Genomic DNA, 27,481 nt, shown 5'->3' with positions numbered 1-27,481 from the left:
TACATATCACCTCCATGCTTCCACATTATCATCAACTTCAATATCAGAAGTTATTTCTTTTTTCATTTTTTTTTCATTTTTTTCCTATATTTCAAGATACGTCAGTGGGAAGCAGAGGTAACTACTGTTTCAGTATACACCTCAAAAGTAATTTCTTTGCATGTTGACTCTCCAATTTCTTCCTGGCCTGTGGTGAATCAAATCCTATTTTTCTCTTGTAACGTGATGGAATGTTTGGTGACCACTATCATATTATCAGCCCTTCTTTTTTGGTGTGAGATCTTAGGCTGGTGTATGTTATCTAGAACAATTATAACAACTAATAAAAAAGAGTTCTGAGTTCTTGTGTGACGGTCAATTTCATATACTTCATTCACTTCCAAGACTTATTTTAGTGGACTAAAGAGTCATTAATATATGGTACCTGGAGATACCTAAGTTTCATTGAACTTCAAATCAAACGTCTTGAAAAAGCCATTGAAGTGTGGAACTATTTGTATTACTTATTGGGCCCCGCCCCCATGAATAAAGCCAAACATTGGGTCCTGTCCACCCATCCATATCAACCTGTATTCTCAAACATGCATATGCTGATTTCTACCAAACCCACAACAATGTCATATGCTATAGTCGGCATATATGCACATCACTGTATTCTATAGACTTTGCAATATCAGCCAAATGGTTGCCGTTTTTGTTGCTAACCTTCAAATTTTGCCTAGTAACACAGGAAGCCTGATAGATAAAGACTATATTAAAGTGTCCACCCCTATGTTATCAATGGCAAGCTTTCTGAAGAAGACTGACTTTTGACTTTGATCATCTTCAAAGTCATATTTTATTAAAGTTTACATGCATTACTTTGAAATGCATGAGCAATTTCAACCAAATCTGGCATAAATGTCAAATACTATAGTTCACATTATGTGCATTACTTTGATTCACAACTTTTTGATAATGGCTGAATGGCCATAAAAAAGACAGTTTGCCCACTAACTCTGGAAGCTTATTAGTAGTGACATCCTCATTTGAGTGTCTAACCCATGTTATCCATGATGAGTGTTCCATTAAAACTCATTTTTTGTGAAACACTATTGCAGCATAGACCCTATGTACAGGAAATGTTATGCAGGGTCTATGGTTGCAGTATAAAGACTGAAGCAATTACTTCAGACTCATGAATCAGAATATATCAATCAATCAATCTGTATTATACACACATACAACCAGATAGTGTGGTATGGTACAAAGCATAAAAAACCAATATGAAATATACAAGGCTCACTATTGAGTTGCGTGTGGCCGAGTGGTTAAACCACTTGCCTTTTACCACTGCAGTTGGAGTTTGAACCCATTCAGGGTTTGATTAAAGTTACCACTCTGCAAGAAGAGTGTTGTTCAGTTGGACTTAACCGAATAATGTAGGTTTTCCCTGGGTACTCCCGTTTCATCCTGCACTAACACTGAACCTGAGGTATATCAGTTGTATTAACATACAATGTCATGATTAGATGTTAGATTAGATTACTTTTATTAACCAAAATATCTAGTAGGATTGCACCTTGGTGTTGTTTAAAACATCAATAACAACTAACAAGACAAAAATATGCATACAGGTATAGAACAATACAATGAGAGATATAGAAATTGTTTATAAAACTTCAATGATTTGGTTCTTAAACAATCTACTTTATGAAGAATAACATATTTTTTACGTAATTTGTTTCACCAAGTGTAAAGTACATGTACATGCTTATATGCTGCAATATACCTTTTTGCTTTATTGTGATGATATCTCACCCACATATAGTTTGTAAATTTCACAGAGATGCAATCAGAGAAGTTTTCATCGTCTTCTTTGCATGAGAGTCAAATGCAAGATCACGGAAAAATCAGAGTTAACCTTAGACCAACATATTTAAAATCCCCAAAGGGTTGAACTTTGACAAATCAATCAATGATTAATTTCAAAATACTCTAAAATATGATTACATTTTTTGAAAAAGAATGATTAAATTTTTCAAAAAAGAAAAGATGTCTGATTTTGATAAGTTTGTTCTTTAGTCTTCCTAAACTTAAAATGCATTTAGTTGTACATGGTAAAAATGCAAGAGTCGTTCAATGTTTTCGATCTTTTATCTTCACTTTCTTTCAATCATTAATAGCGTTATAGTTCTTGTTTGCTATGAAACTTTCTTACGGTCTTACTCGTAGATACAATGGGATTAACCATTTTCTGTGTCAAATCCCAATGTATACTTTAATTAATTAATGTCTTTATACTCCTAAATGCTTTGAAATACACACAAGAACTTAGAACCTTCCTATATATGCAAAGTAAAAGTTAAATAACCCTAAGTTTTAGTTTTTTTCAATTTTCTTGTTTTGTTGTCGAGTGGTGACCAAACTAAGTGATACCTTAATACTACATAGAATCTGATTGGCTGAGTTGTATGCATAATTAGAACCTAAGAAAATTCAGCCAATCACATCTATGTGTTTATCTTTATTTGACACCATCATTTTACTCTTGTCTTTGATAAATCTGTGTTCTTTCACTGGAAACGTTTTATCAGTTGACTTTTGCAAATGAGTGTCAGAAATTCCTTTTATGTTTTCAGTCAATTTAAAGTAAAAATTCAGTAAGTTTAATTGTCTTCAGTCCAAAAGCAGTTGATAAAAAGCTGCCAATTTGAAGTATATTATCATTATCAGATTTAGTTCTACAGATTCACAAAAAATGTTATATGTTTATTTTTGTTTATATTGAGGAATTTCATTCAAAATGCAAGTCTCCAGTGAAAGGACAGGTTACTATATTTCTTTCTTGTTTGGCAAGGTGTGGTGTTTACAAATATTACACGGACTTCAAACATGTTAGTTTCCATGTACAATTACAACTGATAATTCATATAATGTAATATCTAAAGGTTTTACATTTTAATGTGCTAAGATCAGATCATAATAGTTTGTACATTGTTGTACATGTAAGTCAAGTTTCTTAACCCAATCCTGTTTTTATGGTAATTTAGTGGCCAAATATGTAGTCATAATGTTATCTGTAATACCCTTCCTAAAGTAGAATATAACTTACATTTAGTTATAAGTTTGTACTCCCAGATTAGATACATTGCATGATTGTTAACAAAATTATATAAAACTATACAGATTCATTAACTCATTCAAATATCGTTTTGGTATAGACTCCCTGCCTAATGTAGAATTATTCTATAACTTACATTTAGTTATAAGTTTGTACTCCCAGATTAGATACATTGCTTGATTGTTAACAAAACCATATTAAACTATACAGATTCATTAACTCATTCAAAATATCGTTTGCGTATAGACTCCAAACCAAGTTATCATATAGCTCACATTTAGTTTTTGTTTTCTACAAGAAACAAACTATCTTTGAAACTGAAAATCTGTCTGAATTGTATCAAAAGAAGGCATGCCATTATTACCTGTCATTATAGTATGTCATTACACATATTTTGAATGAATGATCTTGCATGGAAATGCTTACAAAGTTTAAACACCCAGACAAACATGGTTTAACCTAGAGGAAGTACATTTCTATCCTGATAACAACAAAGCTTAACTTGATTTTGTTCAAATGTTCATATATCACTACCTGCACAATCAACTGCTATCACAAAATTCAACTATCATTTATGAAGCAAAGGTAACATGGTAGAAATTAAAACTTACATTTCTGTTTGTGAAATCTTGATATAATTGTGTCAGTGAGAATATGAAGTACTGTTAAAGACAAAATGTTTTAAATTTGCAATACGTGTACTTTCATACAAGAGGAACGCTCAATATTTATCAAAAGTGTTGTACAAATCTGAAGTTCTTGATTGATTCAAGTTGTCAATTAATGTGAAATGCACCCTGAAAATAAACTGGTTCAACTTTTGTTCTTACTTGATTCAGTATAATTCCAACCCATTCTCAGTTTATAAAAATTTTAAAAATTACGGGTTACCATACAAAATTGTATGAAATTGAGGTCAAAATGTTATCCAAATTAAGTCATTTCAGAATCCAATATGGCTGCTGAATACTTTATTTATGGGAAAATAAAATATTGATTATTTTGAAACAAGATGATAGGCCCTGAATTTCATTAATAATTATTTCAAAAGGATCAAAACCTTGAGCTTCCACATGGCAAAGTTTGGAGATATTTTAAAAATTTTGTCCCCCCATGTGCATTCTATCATAAGTGTAGATATTCACACAACATTCGATGTTCCATTGCTATGTTTAATAACTACATTCTATGATATAAAATTTACTAAGTATTATAGTAACAACAATAAGTTGAGAATGCTCACATACCGCAAGAGATTTCCTAAGACTTGCATTCCATTAACTTCACACAATATGCAAATGAGTTACCTGTGACCATCATAACCTATGAATAATTTGCATACAGATTAAAGGTAAACATTCTTACATCTTCAGTTCAATTTGTCAGAGCAGCAGTAATATTGGATTTCATATGATAATAAAAGCTACCTACTAACAACAAAATATCATAAAAAACTTGAGATAAAAGTAAAACTAAAAATGATGGATACATAGTGACTGGTTAAAATGGATTCCCTATCCTGTTGTGCTATAGCCAAAGTGTCAACTCCTGTTATTGTTTTGCATGCTACATGTACACATAATTCTCAGACATAATGTGTTCAATGTACATTCAATCAAAAGTGCAGTGACCCATATGTATGTATTCAGTTTCAAATACCATATGGTATATTTAACTAACATCTAATATTAGATGTCAAGATGAAATTACAGAAGATATGAAGTAAAATGAAATACCACTATCTGTCATTTGTTCTTAATATATATTATCATATCAGATCTATGAATCACTTGGACACCAATATGATACCAAGTTGGTATGCCCTCTAAGGCTTATTTTTGCTATGGTAGAGCAGTAACATTGTCTATTATTGCAATAAAATTGTGTGCTTTAAGCACTGTATCACAATGTGTATATATTAATATTAATAATTGTCTGTGAAAATTATGGATAAGTTATTAATACAGAGTCAGAAAAACATTGCTGACTTTGACTCAAGTATGTATACTTCCTAAGATGAAAGTAAAATTACTTCAAAACAGCAACCACACCTCCCAATTTCTAGAAAAAACCAATGACCATGTTGTCAATCACCGGTCACACATTCTTCATATCTAAATTTTGTACAATCTTAAAAATACTTTAGAGGGACCACTGCTAACAGTCTTTGTTGTAGAAATGGAAACTCTTAAGTCTTATCAGAGGAAAATATTTTCAGCAGTAAATCAATCATAAAACAAAATCATATGAAACACTGATTTCTAGCTTTGAACTGTAACAATGATGATTTGGTCTTCCAGACAGCATTAAAGAGTTGCAAGAAGAGCAAACCCAGGTAGAAACTGTTCCTGAACCTCAAACATCGGAATGGTTTGTCACACAGAACTTAACAGCACTCAAGCGATTACTCGGTATGTATACTCTGTGTTAAAGTATTGGGGGTTTTTAAACAGAAAAGATGTAGGGAGAAAGTGTTCAATGAAGTGCCTAAATAACAATTCCAGTGAGTCTTTTTTTAGGTATCTGCAAAAGTAGTAAGAGAAAACTTATTAATTTTGTACTGTGTAATTTCAGAAGTTACAAGGCAGAAAATAAACCCTTGTATCAACTTAAATTTATTACAATTATTATGTTATATGCAAAATTTATCCGAGAGTTTTAGCTGCAAAATGTCCAACTCTCAGCAGGATGGTTTAAATTGCCTCTATAAGTTGCATTCATGTAGTTGTGATCTTCCAATTATGTTGAAGTGGATCTTCGACAACATTTTCTATCACCTTTGTACACTCAAACTCAAAATCCTACGTAATGATATTATCACACCAAGGGATTTAATCAATCTAAATCATGTTATAAACTTTGCCTATTGTTTATTGTAGATGATGATGAGACAATGGGTCTCACCAGGCTCACTGAGCCCCACAAGAATGCTATTCGTGCAGTTAGGAAAATTAAATATTTTGTTGCTCGAAGAAAATTCAAGGAGGCTTTCAGGCCATATGATGTAAAGGATGTCATTGAGCAATATTCAGCTGGTGCTGCAGAAATGCAGAGTAGAATGAAGGCTATACAATGCAGGTAATACAAAATATTCATACTAGTTATGTACCAGAGATTATTTGCACCAGTGCTTGTGCATACTTGTGGTTGCACTGCACTGCAAAACCGAAAACATTATTGTATACCTGCATTCACATGATATGTAAATCATTCCTTCTACACAAAAGCGTGTGATCGCATACGGAACTTTGTTGTTTCAGATAAACATATGTATTAATAACAGAACCCCATGCCGTGTGAGTGTGGGTAGCCAGGGATATAATTGCATGAGTGCTTACTTTGTTTTCTGCTGCACTTTCACTCACTACGCCGCTGAGAACATTGCAAGCACTTAATATGCAAATGCCCATGGAACACTTACACTCGTGCGTCATGGGGTTCTGTCTTAATACCTCATGGTCAGTTAGACCTTGGTATGCATGCATGCATTCACATACAAACACACAAACTTTGTATTTTAATACATCAACATTTGATTTATCCTTCTTTGATACTCTAACAGGGATTTGTGAGGCTGAATGAAATGAATCTCCAAGAACCTATAGTTTATAAAAAATGTATTTCTTTCCTAGAGTGTGGTGTTTCCCTTTAACTAGAAATGCAAATGTGTATCATTTCTTTTGCAATGATGATCACTCAGAAAACTAATTCTCTTTTTTCTTGCATTACAGGTTGGACGAAATTCTTGGCAAACAGGAAGGGAAAAATGGTTACGAGCTATATAATGCTAAAGTGCCCATGATAACAAGGGTGGTAAAAGTAGAGAAAAAAGTCAATATGATTGACAGGAAGTTAGATATGCTGATTGAACTTTACAGAGAGGAAAGGCAGGAAAAGTTGAAACACCGAACAGAAAATGATAAAGAGGATAACCATAGTGATAGTGACAAAGACACTAAGGATCCTGAACCACCAATGATGCTTTCACGAACGAAACGGCCAGGCCGCGCTAGGAAATTGTCTCGCGTCAAATCTGAAGGCCATAGAGTCCATGAAGGAGGTGGTGGTAATACTGAAAAAACTGGACCGAGAGTTGAATTTAGGAAATTATCTGATTCCCAACCAAGTATTCCATCATCTCTGGACCTGCCAAATGCAACGACTGTGTCAAATGCTCTCTCACAGCCATCTATTATGGATGTAGATCCAGGTGTAAACTTGTCAAACACTAATGTCAAAGGTGTTGGGAGGGGACAAAGTATTCCAGACTATGACTGCGGTGCAATAGATGATACTCGAGTTTAACAGATACTAACGACGCATGTGTCACTACCCAGGGAGCCAAGTATGGTCCAATATCTTGCCAAAGTAATACTTATCTAAAATCCAGTATGGAGACTTCACACAGCATCATACAGGAGACTATGACAAAGGAATCCTGACACCATAATTCATTTCAAGTTGTGTGTGTTTTGATGATGTTCTAGTCATCGTGTATTAGAAGGCGCACATAATGGATGTTATGTTATTGAATGGCTACAGGTGAATAGGTTGAGTCATTTATGCTGGACCCCAAATGGAATTATATGATTATGTAGTCTCAAATTCTGGCTAATGATTGCCCACAAATGAATACAGAATATTATATGGAATATTTCATCTTCATCATCACTGTTAAGTGCGATTTTGAAGACCTCCACCAGTTGATAAAATGGAATTATAATTATAAGATTATCTGAAGAGGCATGGATCATTTTGAAGGAATCTGACAAGAGTAACATCAATGTAAAAGTACTTTCACCCAATAATTTCCCATGTAAGGGGATAAAATGGAATACCCAAAAGGAGAAGCCATATTAAAAATTGCACACGAACCACAACTTACCATTGTGTGGGGAAAAATGTCACAGGGATTTGGAAATAATTAGAGGAGTGACTTTTTGCTCAAAATTTATGGACTTTGTACTATATAAAGACAACTGTAGAGTACTACCATCATTACATATTCTCTTCTCTTTTTTTTACACCAAGCGTTAAACTTTTACACCATTGAAATGTTTTCAAGTGTCCATTTATGTGCAATTTGAATTATTTTTTGAAATATTATTTTAGCCATGTCATTTATTCGTACCATTTGCAATTCATTTTTCAAAAAATATTTTGCATAATGTATGGGAAGGTCTGAGGTAACAAAGGGCTTTATTCATTCTCATTGTTATTTTCCATTTAATAATCAATACTATAAGTAAATTGGAAATGTAATAATTCCATGCTTTGTTATGTAAATTAAGCCATTATAGCTTCCTTTTGTTTCACAACAATTAAATAAATTTACTTGTACCCAAAAGTTACAACTTTACAATGGTCTGTCTAGACACAGATTGTTGTAAACATGTTAACTTTCTATTTGGTGATGTTATCAAAGTTTTAACTTCACATCCAGTTGTAATTAGAACTTCTTAATTAATCTAATCGTCTATCTAATTCATTGTTATCATCATACCTTTTTGTACATCACGTTTCACTTCTATCAGCAGCAGCACAAAATAGAATACATTTTAGCTGAGATTTCACTTTTTACCTCTATCATTAGCATAGTGATCTTTTCATTGCTGTATGATAGTTTTTTTCTGTTTTCTATGGTGCAATATAATTCAGCCGTAAAACTAAATAGAATAAGCACTTCCTCGTCTGAGCATCTTTAGGATGTGATTGTTCTGTAAGGCTTTCAAGAATGAATATTTATAAACTTTAGTGAACAGAACTGACATGCTCACTCACTGTGTTTAAACCAGAGATCCTGAAAAAATTTGCAAACGGAGTGAAATCATCTTCTGCGATATTGTAGTCTTTGGGATAATCTGCATTGTGTTGACATTGACTGCAAGAACTTGCCATTAAGGAAAGTGAGCAGTTAGTTGAATATATTGGCTCAGTTTCACCTCCCAAGATAAACCCTATGGCTGTATGACAATCATGGAAACTAGAAAACATCTGAGACAAAACATCTCCATTGGAAGAATTTCAAATAGAACAATGTAAAAGTTGAAATTATATGATTATGCTATAAGAATGAGATGTATTCACATACAAAGTATGATCACATTTCCTGTATGACCATATCAATTTCAGAAGCACATGTTGAGATGTAGTCATTAGGACAAAGGGCTAGAATTATCCAAATTTCAAAAGTTTGTGTTTCAGATGAAATGAAATTTCTCATAGTAATTTATTCATCACTGCTTCCCAAACATGTATATTCATATTCAAAGAGATTGTCTATGAAAAAAGCTTCATTAACAATTATTAATATTAACAAATATTAAATTATATGAATCATATTTGTTTACCAAAAATTAAAGGAATAAGTGAACTGTTTGCTTATTTTTAAATATTTGCCAATGTACGAGGTTTACAAATGACAAGTCTAAAGACTTCAGTTGAATTTATTTCACCAGAAAAATGAGAACATAACATAAAACAATTAAATATATACAAAAGCTAACAAAATAGTACCTACCATAAATATTTACAATAAATGATGGTATGTTTCTGGAGAGGGGCATGGATATGGTCCACTAGGATGATCCTAACTAATAAATGAAATTATACATACAATAACAGCGTACAAATATCAAAAAAAGATGTGAACAATTATTTGTGTAATGAAAAACAAAATCCAGAACAGAAAACAGAGTTGCGGGTTCACAGCTGCTTATATCTTTTAAGACATATAAACTATGCAAAGGAATTAATTTATGTGTCCAGTACAATGACTTTTGAGGGGAAAAAAGGAATTGTGAATACATTTTCATACACAGGGAAAATAACACTTTAAATGTCTCCATCTTGCCTCAGTATGTATTGCAAACTGAATATGAAGGAAGGGTGAACTTAATAGTCTGGGTGAAAAAAAACATGGTTTACTTTTGGCTGACAGAACAAAAAACTGAATAGAGAGGGCGAGTTTAATTGATTCTTTTAAAGAAACATGGTTTCCTTTTGGGTAGCAAACCAACCACAATAATTGGTACAGTTCTACTTCTGAGTGAAGGTGATTACATTAAAAACTATGAAGTCTTTGGCCATGTAAGGAAAAAACAGACTGAATCTATTTCTGATATAGTATTGGTACCAGTCACCAGTTTTGGGCTGAAATCCTGTAATAGGGAACTTGCAATCCAGACTGAGCATTCTCAGACGCAGTGGACTATGGGATTATCTGTGGTTATTGTAATACCTAATCTGGAGCTACCGATAAAATAAACCTCACACAATGGTCAAGGTGACTATGAATTGATTATCTGTGGTTACAAATAATGTAACATTATTGTTTACAATACTATTTGATTAGTATTTATTGTCACATTTCCCATGATGCAACATTCAACATGGCGGGTTTGCAAGTTCCCTATTGTCTCCCAACATTAATGGTTTGAAGGATTATTTGCAAAAGTGGACTGTTTGCAATGTCTACTGTAGTCTCTAAGATATGACATTCATGCCATGCTATCAACTACCATCCACTGTATGACGTTCATGCCACGCTATCAACTACCATCCACTGGGTTAGAAACTGGATAGGGCTATAACACCACGATGTATCTTACACTCTACGTCCAGTGCACTTTCAATAATTTTTGAGAGAGATTCAGCATAACATAATATCTAGTTTTTAAAAATAATTAAAACACAGTATGCAATATTTAAGCTCTGTGATAATATCCAATTAGCATAAGTTATATAATTTAGGACCAATTTTTAATGAATTGCTAAATCTGAAATATAGATTTCAAAAGTTTGATTATCAATAGGTACATTCTCTTTCTCTTTACTATTAATATATTAACAAAATGCTTTTAATAACTTTAATAGTTTTATTCAGATTATTATTAGAACATGTGCTTCTTGATTCTTGATAAATGGTCACAAAACCACACTACCAAAAAAGTATGGAATTTTGAAAATTTCAAGCTGGAAATTGAAAATGTCTCAAAAATGCACCATATTTTCTTATGTATTCCATTTATACTTGTCTGTATCCATACATATACCATGCACAAGTCAAGTTGTACACGTTCCAACAGAAAGTGAGGAAATTATACCTGGGTCGTTCTATGTCATGACAACACATTTCAACATCATTACTTCTGTGGTCCTTGAAAAATGAGTCCAAATGTTCAGAAATGTTACTATTTTTCCAAATTTTTTCTTAAATTTAACTTGTGCAGGTATAAATGTGTTATCCTCCAAACTGTTTCTTCATTCAGCCAGAATATTAATGAGCTAAGGGTCGTCTTCAACTTGCAGTGATAAGGTCCCTAAAGTCACTCATATTTCGTTGACTGAGCAAAGAAAACTATTGGGGAATTATGTGCACATGTGAAGTGTTTAATAGAGAATATGGTGCTTTGTGATGTTGTGACAGTGTTACATCTTTGGGAGAAAAAGGTTTAGTCAAGTTGTCAAATTTCCTCATCAATAGAGTTTCTTGTAGATTTTTTTCAATGAAATAGTCTTTCAGACAGATACTAAAACGTTGTTGTGTAATTATTGATAATTACAAACCCCTCCGGCAAAGACATGGGAGCCTATTTGCGAATATTTCTGTCTTCTGTTTAATACTAAGAATTTCATAGGGAGATTATTATAATGTTAAGCATCATAAAAGAATTTAAAATGAGTAGAAACTTTAAAAAAAAAATTCCTGCACTTAATTCCTAAAAGTGGAATATGAACTAATGTACTGTAATTAATGTAAGACACTGCTTTGTGGTTTCATTCAAATTCTTAATTTGTACTTGCTTGTAAAAATTTGAACGTATCTTGTATTTCTACCGTAGTTAATGCACACAAAGAACAGGTCTTGCTAAGATTATGTAGGTAAAACCAGAATCCCATTTACCTCTGTACTCGGATGGTACACAGAGCTGTATATTTATGAATGATTAACATCAAATGCGCCTCGGAAATAAACTCTCATTCTCGGTTAAAAATCAATTTAAAAAATCAGGGTTAATGTTACCGTGGAAATCTTTTAAATATAGGTTAAAATATTATCAAAATAAACTGTTTTAGAATTCACTATGGCCACTGAAAATGAAAGATTTTTGTTTTTCTTTAAAACAAGATAGTGGACCCAAAATTTCTTTTTTATTATTTTAAATTGATAAGAAGCAAGTTTCCATATGGCAAAGTTTTGAGAGATTATTTTCAGAACTATAATTTTCAGTGAAATTTGTCCCCAAGACGCAGTCTACGTTAAGACAGTCTGCTTGATATTACATGCATTTGTAAAATAAAACCATGACTTTACCATGGAAAGAATCTCAAAAGGGATAGTTTTATGATATCACACCTGTGTGTTGTTAGCTCTAGTTAAAATGATATCACTTAAAAGTCAGAAGACACCATTTGCAATTAATTGTCACCAAAAGAATGTAGATCCCTTTTTTAGAAATATCTCTCTGTATATTGGGCTGTTTTTCCAATATGGTAAATTATATGTCAAACTTATTTATTTACTCATCTGAGTCCAAGTAAAGAGTATTTTATTGAATTCTAAGTGCTAGAGTTCTTCTGCTTTTAAAAACTCTATAAGCAACATTTTAGATGCACTAGCAAAAATATCAGCTTTGTATATGAAAACCTAAAAGGAAGTATTTTTTGGCAATTCATATAATGATGGTTTTTCTGTTATTCATATATATGATTATAAAAGTCGTCAGATCTCCTAAAATGGCCATATGGATCAGGATGGATTTTTAATTTACAACACAGTTTTATCATGACTTCCTACTTGAAAAATCAATGTGAAACAACATAGACTAAGTCTGTGTTTGTAGTTCAATTCAGTGGTTTTAAAAGTTCAAAAGTGTGTAAAAAGTTTGTTATTGTACATACAATTACAAAGATTTTACATTTATCAATCGTCTGCAATTTATTGAGTTACAACCAAGTATTTGGGATGTGTTGTTTGATATTGATTTTTCAAGTAAGGAAGCCATGGTAAAATTGATTTATAAATTAAAAATCCAAAATAAGTACCCAATCCTCATCGATATGGCCACTTTAATTGATTTTGTATTTCCCTCCACATCTATGACAGCAAAGTTTAGGAACACTTTTTGAATGTTGACTAGCAATTGCACGTTAGAAAGTTTGAAGCATTCTATATTAGTAGCTTTCATGATATTTGTATAATAATGTAGAATTGCACTTTAAAAACTGTGAAAACAATCCATCAAAAATGTCATCTTCCAAAAACACCATCTACATACAGGATTCTTACAGACTGTAGATGAAAAAGCCCCAAAATGCAAAACCGCATGTGATTATTTGGTAGTGATACCAAACATTTTCCATTCCTGAACAAGGCAAAACACTGCTTGAGTATTTTAAAAAAGCCAACAATTCTATAAAAACCATGTGATGAAAACGCACTCACGTACTGCTGTTTTCAAAACTATCACAAATGATACTGAGTTTTAAGGAAGGGTAGATATAATAAAAAGATTGGTATTACCTGTTCCATATAGCATGCAACGTAGGGATTTTGACTGAAGATGTCTGCCATAGAGGGCAGTATTCATGGAAGTAGTTAAGGCAGACTCCACGGGAAGACTCTGGCATTGGTAGTCTCACAATATGAATGTTAAATGTCACTACATATGTTTAGCATTGTGTGCATAAATAATTCAAATTTATGTTTTTGCAGTACAATGGTAATTGAAGAGAAAATTCCATCATGAACCAATATTGTCTTAATTTGATTCAAACATAAATACCTTGGAAAAAGAATGTATTATAAATGACAATAACTGAACAGCGATTCTTCTTAGTAGTAGCTTCCAGTCGTTTTACATCGAAACATGGCCCTAGCTGGACACTTGTGTTAAAGATAGATAAAATGTCACTTCCGGTACACGGATGGTGAAATTGAAACATTGTGCAGATGTGTTAATAGAGAGGAATGGGAAAATGTTTATACTTCCATAACCCTAACTGCAATTTAAAATAAATCGATAAATTGATGTGTGTATTGTTAAATTCACCATGTCATATTGTGATAGTTTCATTTGTAAGTCAAAGATTGACTTTTTCAAACCATTTCTGTGAAAGTAGTTGAAACAGTGCTACCATTACAAAATAATTACAATTGCAAGTTACAGTTGCATACTTTCAAATGATCGCAAACTTTTAGACAATTCTGAATTCTTCCGTTTGTTTGACTGCTATCTTTTAATGTTTTGTGATGCACAAATAATTGTTACTTTTAGATGCTAAATTGCTGTCACAAATGCACATGAATGTAGATTACTTCTCTATCATAGTCATCTATGATGCACATTTCATAACAATTGTTACCTCTCTGGAGCTATACCTACACTGGTCAAATAAAAGGGGCTTCAGAGAAAGATGAGAATCATATTTAAACATGTAAATTAATTAAATCATGCTGAAATTGACATTGTCATTTCACTATAATGCTTTCAAATGTTTTATGATATCCCTAATGTAAAATTTAATAGTGTAGTGTTATTTCTTATCATATACAATGTACTTCTTCATAGCTCTACATAGTACTTTCATCATCATCATCATCGTCATCATCATCATCATCGTTATCATCTTCATCATCATCATCATCATCATCAACAACAACAACAACAGCCTGGGGCTGGTTCAATCATGTATTTCTTAACAATTCAGTGATTTCTAGATTTTAGCTGAGAGTAGACTTAGTACTAGATTTAAGACTATTTAGAAAAAAAAAAGAAAAAAATATTTAACAGATTTTTGCTTGTGCAAAACCAGTCTCTGATTGGTTTTATCTGTGTTGATGTCTGTACATTTTGTGGCCATTTATAAGGCACAAGTTATTTCTGTTCCTATTCCCATAGGGCAAGAAGCAATAGATAGCCAGCAAGTAAGTAAGAGATGTTTATCCTCATCACCCCTACTTCTCTGTCAATAGACAAGTCTACTACCATAGAAATTATTAGGAATATACCAAATTAATACTGAGGACAGGGGTGATCAGGCTTACATATAATATTAACTAATTTTCTAACATGTGTTAGTGTAAGTTTTTCATTATATTCTTCTATAGTCTTGTGTATAGTGCAATTTGACAAGATGGGGGCTTTACCGTATACATATTGATGAGAAGCTGCAGTTCTATTTGCTGGCCAAAAAAATAGAGCACTTAGTAAAGCTGTGTTAGGGGAATTATTTGGCAAGGAAATATGTCAGAGATTTCTTAAAGTATTCTGTGTAGTCCAGTTTTGAACCTGTAAAATTTTACATCTATGTCTTTGTTCTTTGCTAACAGGTCAATGCTAGTGACTTTCCATGTTATTCCAATGTCTTAAACATATTTCAGTGGGGTAATATTTACGCTGTCTATTTTGGAGGGGGCAGTGAAAGTAATGCAGTTTGCAATTAATATTGTACAAACAGCTGCAAGACTTGCAAGTGCTTATATAGCACAATCGTTCCTGTTAGTCTTTATTATGATAATGTTAGTCGTATTTTAATTTTATATGCAAATATTATCCATTAAGAGATTTTTAGAAAGTTCTGGAAGTATTGGACTGGGTTGTCAAGTTCCTGATTAAGGTAATTGCTACGCACATGGAAAAAAAAATAATTTTCAGTGTATTAAATGATAAAAATTGTGTGATTCTGAAAAGTTGTATATTTGTATACTGTGATTACAATTGTTCACGTTTTAACTAAAATATTGGTAATATGATATTGTAATCCATAAATTTATATGTCAACTGGTAAATTTCATTGTTACATTTCATACAGGAAGACATTTCTTCCATCAAACGTAAGCCAAGTGTATTCAGTATTTAGAAGTAAACAAGTCAGAGGAAACATATATAGTTACTTGGAGGGTTACATTTAACCTAAGCACACCCTATTTCCCTTTAAATTTTGGTTTGGTCCTGTGGTTTTCTATGAAGGATCAGTCTATTTTTAGGGAATTAAAGGTGAATCAAATTAAATTATTTAGGAGACCAGGGTACTGCTGTGTGTTTTCCGGAGTTCCTTTTTAAACTGATGTCTACCATATATTTGTTAACTGTCAAAATCAGAAAATTCAGTGAGACAAGTTTATTCAAATCTCACAATTTTGAACTGTCTTGTCAAACTACCATGTCACAATACTCACTCGTGAATGTTTTGCTTGGTATAGTTTGGAAATAAGTTTAACTATTCCATACTCTCAATATAAATATTTTAATATTCTTATTAAAGTAGTATAATATTATGTCATTTTTCTGGAGCTGCATCTTCTCTGCCAAATAATTCCTCAGTAGGTTCCCCCCACTGTAGAGGTGCATATTGCCTAGATTTACATTTTTCTACAGTGATTAAAAATGTAATTCCGATATCTGCCAAATGTCAATTTTTGCTTCTGTTTTACTCAGTGATAATATTCAATCAAGGAACTGCAGTGTATTATATCATTAGCCAATATGAGCACAAAAAAAATAAAAGATTTACTAATGACATATTATTTGACTTTGTATCCTGACCAAATTCATTTTTATCAGAATTAAAATATTTCTGAAAGCGTGAAGTTTGTGTGTCTTTACTCTTGGCAAGTTGAAGTGGTGCATGGTTTGGTTATAGAATATATATATGTGTGTGTGTGTGTGTGTGTTTGCGTGTGCGTGTGTACTATGTATGGCCACAAGCTCTCAATACATGTAAACTATTTGTTTATTTTAGGGGGTCTGGCATCTGCGATTGCTGAACTTCAATTTCACACTACTACCGGGGGTATTAGGCAAAAAGAAAATAATTGTTTGGTTCCGGTTACCTGACCCTAAACTTCTCTTTACATACTCAAGAAAAAAATAATAAAATTGCAAAAATGGTGAAGTCACACGAGAAATAGTGGATGCGGAAACTGCCATCATCTTAAAAAGACACTCTTCCCATCTGTAATGCTGTGCATCTATCTGATAGAAAGAAATGAACAACACATACACCATTTGGAAAATAATGGAAAACCTGAACTAGACACTCGCACACAGGAAAAAAATATTACAAAATAAAATAAAAAATCTACTGACCCCATCTATTCTAAAATTGAGCGTAGCTGAAACCACACAGTTTTTTATTAGGCCTTAGTACCAAATTACGAAAACTTTCATGCCTTCAATAATAACAGGTTCAATCTGTATTCATCAGTGCATCACTGAGATGTTGATAAATTGATTAAAATATGCAGTATAATAATGTGATAAACAGTGTTGGGATTCCGGTAAGTATTTTAATCTGTTTACCATGTTTTTACACTGTATCGATAATAGTGGTCTGACCACTATAATTGTAACCCTTGGTTTACATCATACATAAACATTGAAGTCCCACTTGTGAACATTCATTTAGGGGTTTAGGGTTTCAGGATAAACAAATGTTGGTTTATTGAGCTTGTGTGACAATTTGTGCAATCATCCCTAAAGCAATAGGGAACTTGCAAACCATGCATGTTGAATGTTGCATCATGGGAAATGTGATAATAAATACTAGTCAATTAGCATTGTAAACAATGCTGATACATTGTTTGATACCACAAATAATCAATTCATAGTCACCCTGACCATTGTGGGAGGTTTATTTTATCAGTAGCTCCAGATTAGGTTACAATAACCACAGATAATCCCATAGTCCTTTGCGTCTGAGCATGCTCAGTCTGGATTGCAAGTTCCCTATTGGCTTCTAGGTTTATTTAATTTGGAGAAGGCTTGACGGTCAACCTGGGAGGTATTCTTTTCTCAGAGCCTACCTGCCAACTCTAATTCAAATTTATTATTTTTTGCTACACCTAATCTGTAACAGTCAACACTGAGGCCAAATCAACATATCACGTTAACATTCAATGTCAATCATTACGGTGCCAAATTAATAGCATACAGCATCACAGAAACCAAGTCATTATTTAAGGGTTAATCAATATATTACAAATCAAAGCTCAAATTTGCATTTGATGATCTTTGATCAAAGTCAGCAGTCAAACTGTGACACCTATTCACTAAGATGATAAGTACAGGTGTCACTAACTTGTCTTTCTCATGTATCAGCAACATAGTGACACTTGCAACTTAGCAGAAAACAAAATTGGAATTACTGAACTGACAACATAGAGAGAATGTTTATCAGATTTATTAGCCTGTCTTCTACATCTACATACAAATTACATATACATTACAACCTGCTCGCCAATTGGCCAAATTTATGGGGATGAAATTATTAGCTGTGGCTAAAACCTTCTTTCCATATCTAAATCCATGACTTACATGTTATGTGCTCTGGGAAAGTATATCATTATATTCATTCAGTGAAATAGTTAATGCTGGTGAGAGATGAATATTGAATTTTATGCAAGTTAGTGTACCTTCTGTGCATATAATATAAATAAAAGCATTTGAAAAAGAAAAGATAAAGTTACTGTGACTTGAGGTACAGTAAGTAGTACTATATTATAGTAACTCAGGCAATGGTAGTCCTGCTTGCAGACAATGTGCATGTTACGCTCAACATCAAGGAACAACTTTCTCCGTATGCATGCAGGACTAAGGCCAGGGAGGAAAATGTTTGTTTTATTATAATAATTTTCAATACAAAACACGGTTGCATTTTTTTTTAAAACTAAGATACTTACCCTTACGCGACTTTTTTCATTTTCAGGATGTTACGAGAATGTATTTGCATATTAATTGATTATAAGTAAATGTCGTCTGCTTCACATTAAATTAAGTTCGGTCACTGAAAACTGATTCCCACATCACTTTCAGACCATCATATAAACACTTCTCGTTGTTTGTAAACCATGTCTGACTAATTCTTGTGCCAACCTTTCTCGTTGTCTGGTTAAAATGTGCATTCCTGGCCAAGTTTCTGACGAAATGCCACGGCCTCGTCTTGCCCGCCATCGTCGATATCGATGTTCACCATAACATCTCGCGAGACTACACACTGGACAAAAGAACGAATACGATTGGCCAAACGCCTGCACGAGTTATTATGGTTGTGGGTCCTGCATGCTGTATAGCCTTGACTTGATTTCTGGGATGGTATATAGGATGGCATAGAGTTTTGATAAATTTGTACGTTTCACATCATAATGGGTTGGTTAAACTGAAGACAATGGGATGGGGGGCATGCGTGCGTGCGTGCGCACGCATATTAAGCTTATTCAAGATGGTGATGCATAATCGTACTTTTTATGGACACTATGTTGCGACTTTCAGCGATAAATTATAATTTTGGCAAAGAGTCTCTTTTATAATAGAATTTATCATTTCTGGCATTTCAGAGTGACAAGGCGTGATACTTTGTAGTTACACAATATATATATATATATATATATATATATATATATATATATATATATATATATATATATATATATATTATATATATATATATATATATATATATATATATATATATATATATATATATATATATCAATAATGATAACATAGACACAGTGATAATAGTCGTCTAGGGAAAACGTTTATACAGTTACATCATAAAAATAAGACTTTACAACACTATAAAAGACTGGTCCTGTCGAAACGACGTTTTCAGCTTCCGACCTAGAGATGTACATCTATACCAAAAACATAGTATCAAGCGATTGTATACTTACTTATTATCTCTACTCACTTCACCAAATGGTCAAGAGTACATCCCTTTACTGAAATATTTGTGCAAGCTTACATTTAATTGAATAACAACAATTATGTGCCATCTATTAAATGACATGTTGTGTGCAATGCTCTGAAAAGTGCAACACAAACAGTTGGTCACTCTGTTGACGTCGACCCGTCATGCAACACTACAACTGTAAAATAATTCTCCCTTCCCCCGTCATACATACTTTTCGTGTCCAGTGCCCACAATCACTCTTTTCCTTATCATATGAAACACTAGATAACCACTGAATAAATACGAATCACAACATCTCACAACGCACTTTAATAAAAACAAAGGCACCCTGAGCTTCTTTATAGAGGGCGCTGTTACCGAGCAACTTCATCATATACACAACCCGGTCTCTAGGAGACGCATTGCTTTGGACATAGTTCAGGACTACTTTCTCATAATATCTAATCTATATAAATACATGCACATTTACAACCCTAAAAGGAGACCTCTATACGACTATATATCCATAAATCCTGTAAACTTTCATTAATAGATAATGTGTAGACTAAAATCCATCATCGTCTCAAGTTAGATGTCTTGAAACTGATCCCTGAATATTAAAAGAAAATCTACACTTCGACTTTCCGACAGACATCACATAGCATAAAATAATACATGTTTATTCCAAGCCCCTCCCACACGTATACTGTATAGTCTGTCGGCTATCAATTATAAAGTAAATGCAGTTTGAATCCTGGCGCCATTCTGGCTGTGTTGGAGCAAACAAACAAACAACAAACAAGAGTTCGATATACGCATATAAGAATGAGCCTGTTTCTGGTATACAGATATATATAATATATCTAAAAGAAAAATTTGAAAACAATCACTATACACTGTCCTGAGGTTGTATCAGTGATCATTAAAATTAGTTCAATAAAAAAGAATTCTTCTGATCTGAAGTAATATATCCATGTATGTTATCATAACTGGCAAATTTCAACGTACGGTGTGGTGCGTCTCTTTGGCACGCGCTCGGATTATGGTTGAACATCCTCCAAATGGCATGCCTCAGTAACATGTGTAACATATACATTTCTCCTTGCTTGGTAGCGGTTGGTGTGTTGAGTTTGATATTGTCGTGGTGAACGTTGTTAACCCTTGTACCACATACGACAACTTAAATCCAAAACAGTCAACTTATCACTGAATATAGTTTAAAATCTAAATAAAATTCGAAAAAGTTTTACAACTTGATTCAGTCGAGGAGCGAACAATATTGGTAGTCGATTGTTTGTTTTTTTATTAATGTCAACTTGAACCTCAGTGACACGTGACGACGTTACGTTGACTTTAGAGTTCAAATGCCCAGTTGATATGGCTAAAATGTTCCGACCCCGCAGGATTTTAGTGACAGCCACATGACCGCACAACCATGTTGCGATATTTCTTGAGTATGACGTTGGAACTATCATCAAAGTACAAGACTGAGATGGCGCTGAGTTTGGAGGGTGTACAACACGGTTTAGGGACGTCTTCTGGACTCATCAGGTGTACTAACGTCTGGACAATGGCGTGGTTGGTTGCATTCATGTGAGCGTTGAGAGGAAAAGAACATTCACCGTTGCAGTAAAATGCATAGTAGCCTTCAGGGGCAATTATCCAGTCCTGTGATTCGAAGTAAAAGAGAGGGGGGAAATGAGTTTATAGGTTGTTGTTTTTTTACCCCATAGTGAAAATACTCGATTTAACTAGTCTAATGTAAAGTTGAAGTCCATACATGCACGTCTACTGCATTAAAAGTGTCTTCTAGCATTGTGAGAACAGTTGATAGCTTAGCAAGGATTTACCCGACATTTTATACGTATAATAAATTACGTCATCGGATAATTTACAATTTATATCTTAATGCCAGGTTCGAGTGCAAGTGATGGTTAAGTATGTGTTGTAGTACGTAGAATGCTGTGCACACTGTTTAAAATATGAATCAAGAGGTTTGCTGCAAAAACCATGTAAATTCAACTCGTGCCCCTTTCATACATAATGCTACGTGTATATGCACACTAAGTTTTAAGTGTGTGTTTCTGTATCACTGAAAGATACCTACCTGCCAGCCAAGTTCTTTGAAACTGACATATAGCGACCTCTTCTGGCAACTCTTTCGTCTTCGACTTTCTGAAGCTGATGACATAATTAAAATCGGACAATTTAATGAGTACAGCTGTACATCGTATAACAAATTATTCGTGGTAATCTACCCAAGCCCTTGTACATGCTACAGCATATGAGTAGCATATAATTAGCACGGGTATGGACAAAAAGGTAGGACTTCAAGTCTAACCTTACATATTAAGAAATGCTACGTTTATGACTTTTCACAACATTGCAAAGTAAAGCGCAAAAATGACATAACTTACGAGCCTTTGATCTGTGCTCATTACGGTATTCTCACCTACTGGGTCTTTCGAATTCCTGTTTTTGTTGTTTTTCTTTTTATTCCTGTTTCTCTTCCTCTCTGCACCTCTCGTCTTCCTTATGTGTGCTTCCTGGTTTGCCTTGAAAAATGCCACTACAAAGGGTTGTTTGTCTTCGGCATCACCTTCCCCAAATATCCCCACTTCATGTATATCCACTGGGTCTCCTTAAATGAAAAACATGCACATAGAGTTATGGGTGTTAGAAGTAGGGTTATTTATGGACGGACACATAGATGTTCTAGGACAAACGCCCCCGTAGGACAAAAGTGCCCCCCCCCCCCGGATAAACGCCCCCAGTAGGACTGTCATTGCCTACGAATAGAGATCCAAAAAATCCAGCGTTTGTCCGGGGGCATTTGTCCTGTTACCATAGACAGACAGAAACAAGACAGACGGACTTAGGTCATTTATATATCCCCATATATCCGGACTGAAAACATGTCGTTCAAAGTACATTATTGTTAGACTACGAAATCTGACACGTATGTCAGGAATTTGTAGAATGTCTCATCTGTATAAAAAAGACAGCAGCACCAAGAAAAAAAAAATATTTAGGGTCGGCGTGAAAAACTAGGTGGGGTCGGGTAATCAGAACCAAACAACTTGTTTTTATTTTGCCTTTGGAACATAACGACAAACTTATCAAGGTGGGTGCTTTATAAAATGCTATCCAGAAAATGTCAAGAGCTTGTATTAAAACGAATGTAAAAAATGGCAATTCTGTGTGAGGGCGCACTTTGGAATCCTAACGCATGGGTGTCTCTTTATCCCATGCCAATTTATCCAATATCAAAATATCATGTGTATTCTGACTAGGCTGTTTATCATCACATTTGACAAAGTTTAGTGGTTTCAACTTTTTGTTCTGTCAACTGAGTTGGCCACTTCAGTCGGATTAATGTTATTACCGTCATGCCATGGGTTCGAGATAACACAAATGAAAGGAACGGGAGAAGATAGACAAATACCACATATGAAATCATGGCGAACTAAGAAAATCTGTGATGCCATAGTATTGCGTAATGGCCTTGTATTGAGTTTATTAGTAATTAAGTGCATGGTCTCAAACACTATTACTGTTAGTTTTGACTCCAAACCATGGAGCACCTTGGTTTACACTCTGGGTGGGTATAAATCACTAGACCAGCACAGTTTAATATTGAACATTATTAACTGGAACGGGTACCAACAAGACGAACGTCAAACTAAACAAGGAAAACAATCGATTTGGAAGCGATCGTCATTTTTAAATATGTTTATTTACGAATTTCATTGATGCAGCCATTTTAGCTATCCGTAGTGAATTTAATTATGTGCGATTAAAAAATCTATACAAGGGTACAGGAGGAGAGAGAGAGAGAGAGAGAGAGAGAGAGAGAGAGAGAGAGAGAGAGAGAGAGAGAGAGAGAGAGAGAGAGAGAGAGAGAGAGAGAGAGAGAGAGAGAGAGAGAGAGAGAGAGAGAGAGAGAGAGAGACGGTAGTATTTCTTTCATGATCTCATCTAGTCTATTGTGGCATTTGACATTCACAGTAAAGGTTTGTTGCGCTGTCAATAGATTTCAATACTGGCTATGGTGGTCGGTAGATTAATGTGCTAAGGATGTTAAAGGCGCCCCTACGTATAGCAGATTTACAAACGACAAACATGCCTGGTTAATTTCCCTGGTGCAAGAATGCATACTTCCAACGGAAATGCCTTTGTTTGGACCATAAATTGTACTGACAAAGGTTATACCATTGTAGGGTGGTGCTTGGGTTTCCAAATATTGCTACAGAGACAGTAACATGAACGAACGCATCGTGCTGAAATGAATCCACGTCCGCCTCCATTGTAGCCTTATTTAGACCAACAAAGAAAAAGCTGTGGTGGTCTGAATTTGTGATCAGATAGTACAGAACGACAAAGCACACCCAGTAAACACACGTTGCTCTCTTTACATACACTACCTATACATAGCCACCGTCCCGAAAATAGAACTTTCCACAATATACATATTTCATATAAGTAATTTCCTTTTCAGAAATACGCTCTGATTACCGGATGCACTGACCGGAAGTTGTTCTACAATTTACCCATTGAAAATTTGAAGCAGGTGGTAATACTTATAAGTTGTATAAAACTCAAAAGATTACTTGAAAGAGCCGAACGTACCGTCTGAAGTGTAAACGTATAAATAATGACTGGCATATTATATTACTCAAATCATCATCGTGTATGGTAGTTACAAAAATGGCTTTACAGATTGTATGTTATCATTTTTAAATATTCTTATTAGTTTAGATTTCAAATTTTGATACAGTAATTGTATTTGAAAAAATAAATTATTTTTGTTTATCATCTTCCTGTACCCACAGGGTGTATAGTCGTGGATTAACATTCATTATCATGCATGAACCAAGATATTGTCTTTGAACAGAATATATGGAATATATACCCTAGTCGTTCTGCGTCACGACAACCTGTGTCTTTGTCACTGGTTCTGGGGTGCTTAAGTATGAATCAAAACGTTCCAAATCGCCATTATTTTTTTGCCGATTGTTCATACATTATGCTCGAGGAGGTATAAATATATATTTATCTTCACTCAACTGGAAAATACTCGTAACGAAAGGATTATGTCATTACTTGTCTTGCGACTCGTGGTGACAGGGCTCCTCAGGTCACTCATCTTTTCCTTGGCTGAACGAAGCAAAACGTTGGGGGAATAATATCTAATTAATTTTGAAAACATTCTTAATCACAGTATTACCTGGAGATGTTGGAATGTTTCAATAAAATATATTTATATTTCTTATTAATATTACAACATTTACAGCTGGTACCACCTTGAGTGCACCTACTAAATTATGAATAATGAAATTGGTGAAGCAATCCCGGTATAAACAGTAGTACACACTTGGCAAAAGGGGATTTTTAAACAACATACGACTCTAATAGGCTATATGTAATTGAATCAATGTTTATAGGCATTGTGTAGATATGAGAATGAAGCATTGTGTAATTGTAAATTGGAGAATTATGACATTGTGTAATAATTATATATTTGAGAATTGAGGCATTGTGTAATTGTACATTTGAGAATTATGACATTGTGTAATAATTATATATTTGAGAATTGAGGCATTGTGTGTAATTGTACATTTGAGAAATGAGGCATTGTGTAATTGTACATTTGAGAATTGAGGCATTGTGTAATTGTATATTTGAGAATTGAGGCATTGTGTAATTGTACATTTGAGAATTGAGACATTGTGTAATTGTACATTTGAGAATTGAGGCATTGTGTTATTGTACATTTGAGAAATGAGGCATTGTGATAATTGTATATTTGAGAATTGAGGCATTGTGTAATTGTATATTTGAGAATTGAGGCATTGTGTAATTGTACATTTGAGAATTGAGGCATTGTGTAATTGTATATTTGAGAATTGAGGCATTGTGTAATTGTAGATTTGATAATTGAGGCATTGTGTAATTGTATATTTGATAATTGAGGCACTGTGTGATAATTGTATATTTGATAATTGAGGCATTGTGTAATTGTATATTTGATAATTGAGGCATTGTGTAATTGTATATTTGATAATTGAGGCATTGTGTAATTGTACATTTGACAATTTAGGCATTGTGTAATTGTAGATTTGAGAATTGAGGCATTGTGTAATTGTACATTTGAGAATTGAGGCACTGTGTGATAATTGTATATTTGATAATTGAGGCATTGTGTAATTGTATATTTGATAATTGAGGCATTGTGTAATTGTATATTTGAGAATTGAGGCATTGTGTAATTGTATATTTGAGAATTGAGGCATTGTGTAATTGTACATTTGAGAATTGAGGCATTGTGTAATTGTACATTTGAGAATTGAGGCATTGTGTAATTGTACATTTGAGAATTGTGGCATTGTGTGATAATTGTAGATTTGATAATTGAGGCATTGTGTAATTGTACATTTGAGAATTGAGGCATTGTGTAATTGTATATTTGAGAATTGAGACATTGTGTAATTGTACATTTGAGAATTGAGGCATTGTGTAATTGTACATTTGAGAATTGAGACAGTGTGTAATTGTATATTTGAGAATTGAGGCATTGTGTAATTGTATATTTGAGAATTGTGGCATTGTGTAATTGTAGATTTGAGAATTGTGGCATTGTGTAATTGTATATTTGAGAATTGAGGCATTGTGTAATTGCACATTTGAGAATTAAGGCATTGTGTAATTGTACATTTGAGAATTGAGGCATTGTGTAATTGTACATTTGAGAATTGTGGCATTGTGTAATTGTAGATTTGAGAATTGTGGCATTGTGTAATTGTATATTTGAGAATGAGGCATTGTGTAATTGTACATTTGAGAATTGTGGCATTGTGTAATTGTATATTTGAGAATTGAGGCATTGTGTAATTGTACATTTGAGAATTGAGGCATTGTGTAATTGTAGATTTGAGAATTGAGGCATTGTGTAATTGTACATTTGAGAATTGAGGCATTGTGTAATTGTACATTTGAGAATTGAGGCATTGTGTAATTGTATATTTGAGAATTTAGGCATTGTGTAATTGTACATTTCAGAATTGAGGCATTGTGTAATTGTACATTTGAGAATTGTGGCATTGTGTAATTGTACATTTGAGAATTGTGGCATTGTGTAATTATAGATTTGAGAATTGAGGCATTGTGTAATTGTACATTTGAGAATTGAGGCATTGTGTAATTGTATATTTGAGAATTTAGGCATTGTGTAATTGTACATTTCAGAATTGAGGCATTGTGTAATTGTACATTTGAGAATTGTGGCATTGTGTAATTGTACATTTGAGAATTGAGGCATTGTGTAATTATAGATTTGAGAATTGAGGCATTGTGTAATTGTACATTTCAGAATTGAGGCATTGTGTAATTGTATATTTGAGAATTGAGGCATTGTGTAATTGTATATTTGAGAATTGAGGCATTGTGTAATTGTATATTTGAGAATTGAGGCATTGTGTAATTGTACATTTGAGAAGTGAGGCATTGTGTAATTGTATATTCGAGAATTGAGGCATTGTGTAATTGTATATTTGAGAATTGAGGCATTGTGTAATTGTACATTTGAGAATTGAGGCATTGTGTAATTGTAGATTTGAGAATTTAGGCATTGTGTAATTGTACATTTGAGAATTGAGGCATTGTGTAATTGTACATTTGAGAATTGAGGCATTGTGTAATTGT

General features: G+C 33.5%; 2 protein-coding genes across 2 annotated transcripts in view; one reads left to right on the top strand and one right to left on the bottom strand.

Annotated features, from left to right (window-relative positions):
• The window catches only part of LOC144444367 (potassium voltage-gated channel subfamily KQT member 5-like), a 168,805-nt gene extending 158,440 nt beyond the window's left edge, over positions 1 to 10,365 (top strand). Inside the window, exons 11-13 of the mRNA XM_078133781.1 lie at positions 5,404 to 5,514; positions 5,983 to 6,181; positions 6,835 to 10,365. Of these exons, the coding sequence (XP_077989907.1) occupies positions 5,404 to 5,514; positions 5,983 to 6,181; positions 6,835 to 7,408 (884 nt within the window). The 3' untranslated portion in view covers positions 7,409 to 10,365. The remainder of the gene's footprint in view (positions 1 to 5,403; positions 5,515 to 5,982; positions 6,182 to 6,834) is intronic.
• A 10,766-nt stretch (positions 10,366 to 21,131) lies between these two features.
• Positions 21,132 to 27,481, bottom strand: part of LOC144445059 (bone morphogenetic protein 7-like) — a 28,512-nt gene continuing 22,162 nt past the window's right edge. The window contains exons 4-6 of the mRNA XM_078134609.1: positions 22,233 to 22,421; positions 21,888 to 21,955; positions 21,132 to 21,448 (exon numbers count right to left, since the gene is read on the bottom strand). Coding sequence (XP_077990735.1) covers positions 21,188 to 21,448; positions 21,888 to 21,955; positions 22,233 to 22,421 — 518 coding nt within the window. The 3' untranslated portion in view covers positions 21,132 to 21,187. The remainder of the gene's footprint in view (positions 21,449 to 21,887; positions 21,956 to 22,232; positions 22,422 to 27,481) is intronic.

Source organism: Glandiceps talaboti, chromosome 13 (assembly GCF_964340395.1).
Source record: "Glandiceps talaboti chromosome 13, keGlaTala1.1, whole genome shotgun sequence".
Lineage (NCBI taxonomy): Eukaryota > Metazoa > Hemichordata > Enteropneusta > Spengelidae > Glandiceps > Glandiceps talaboti.
Note: the sequence above shows the minus strand (reverse complement) of the source record. Positions and strands in the feature narration are given on the sequence as shown.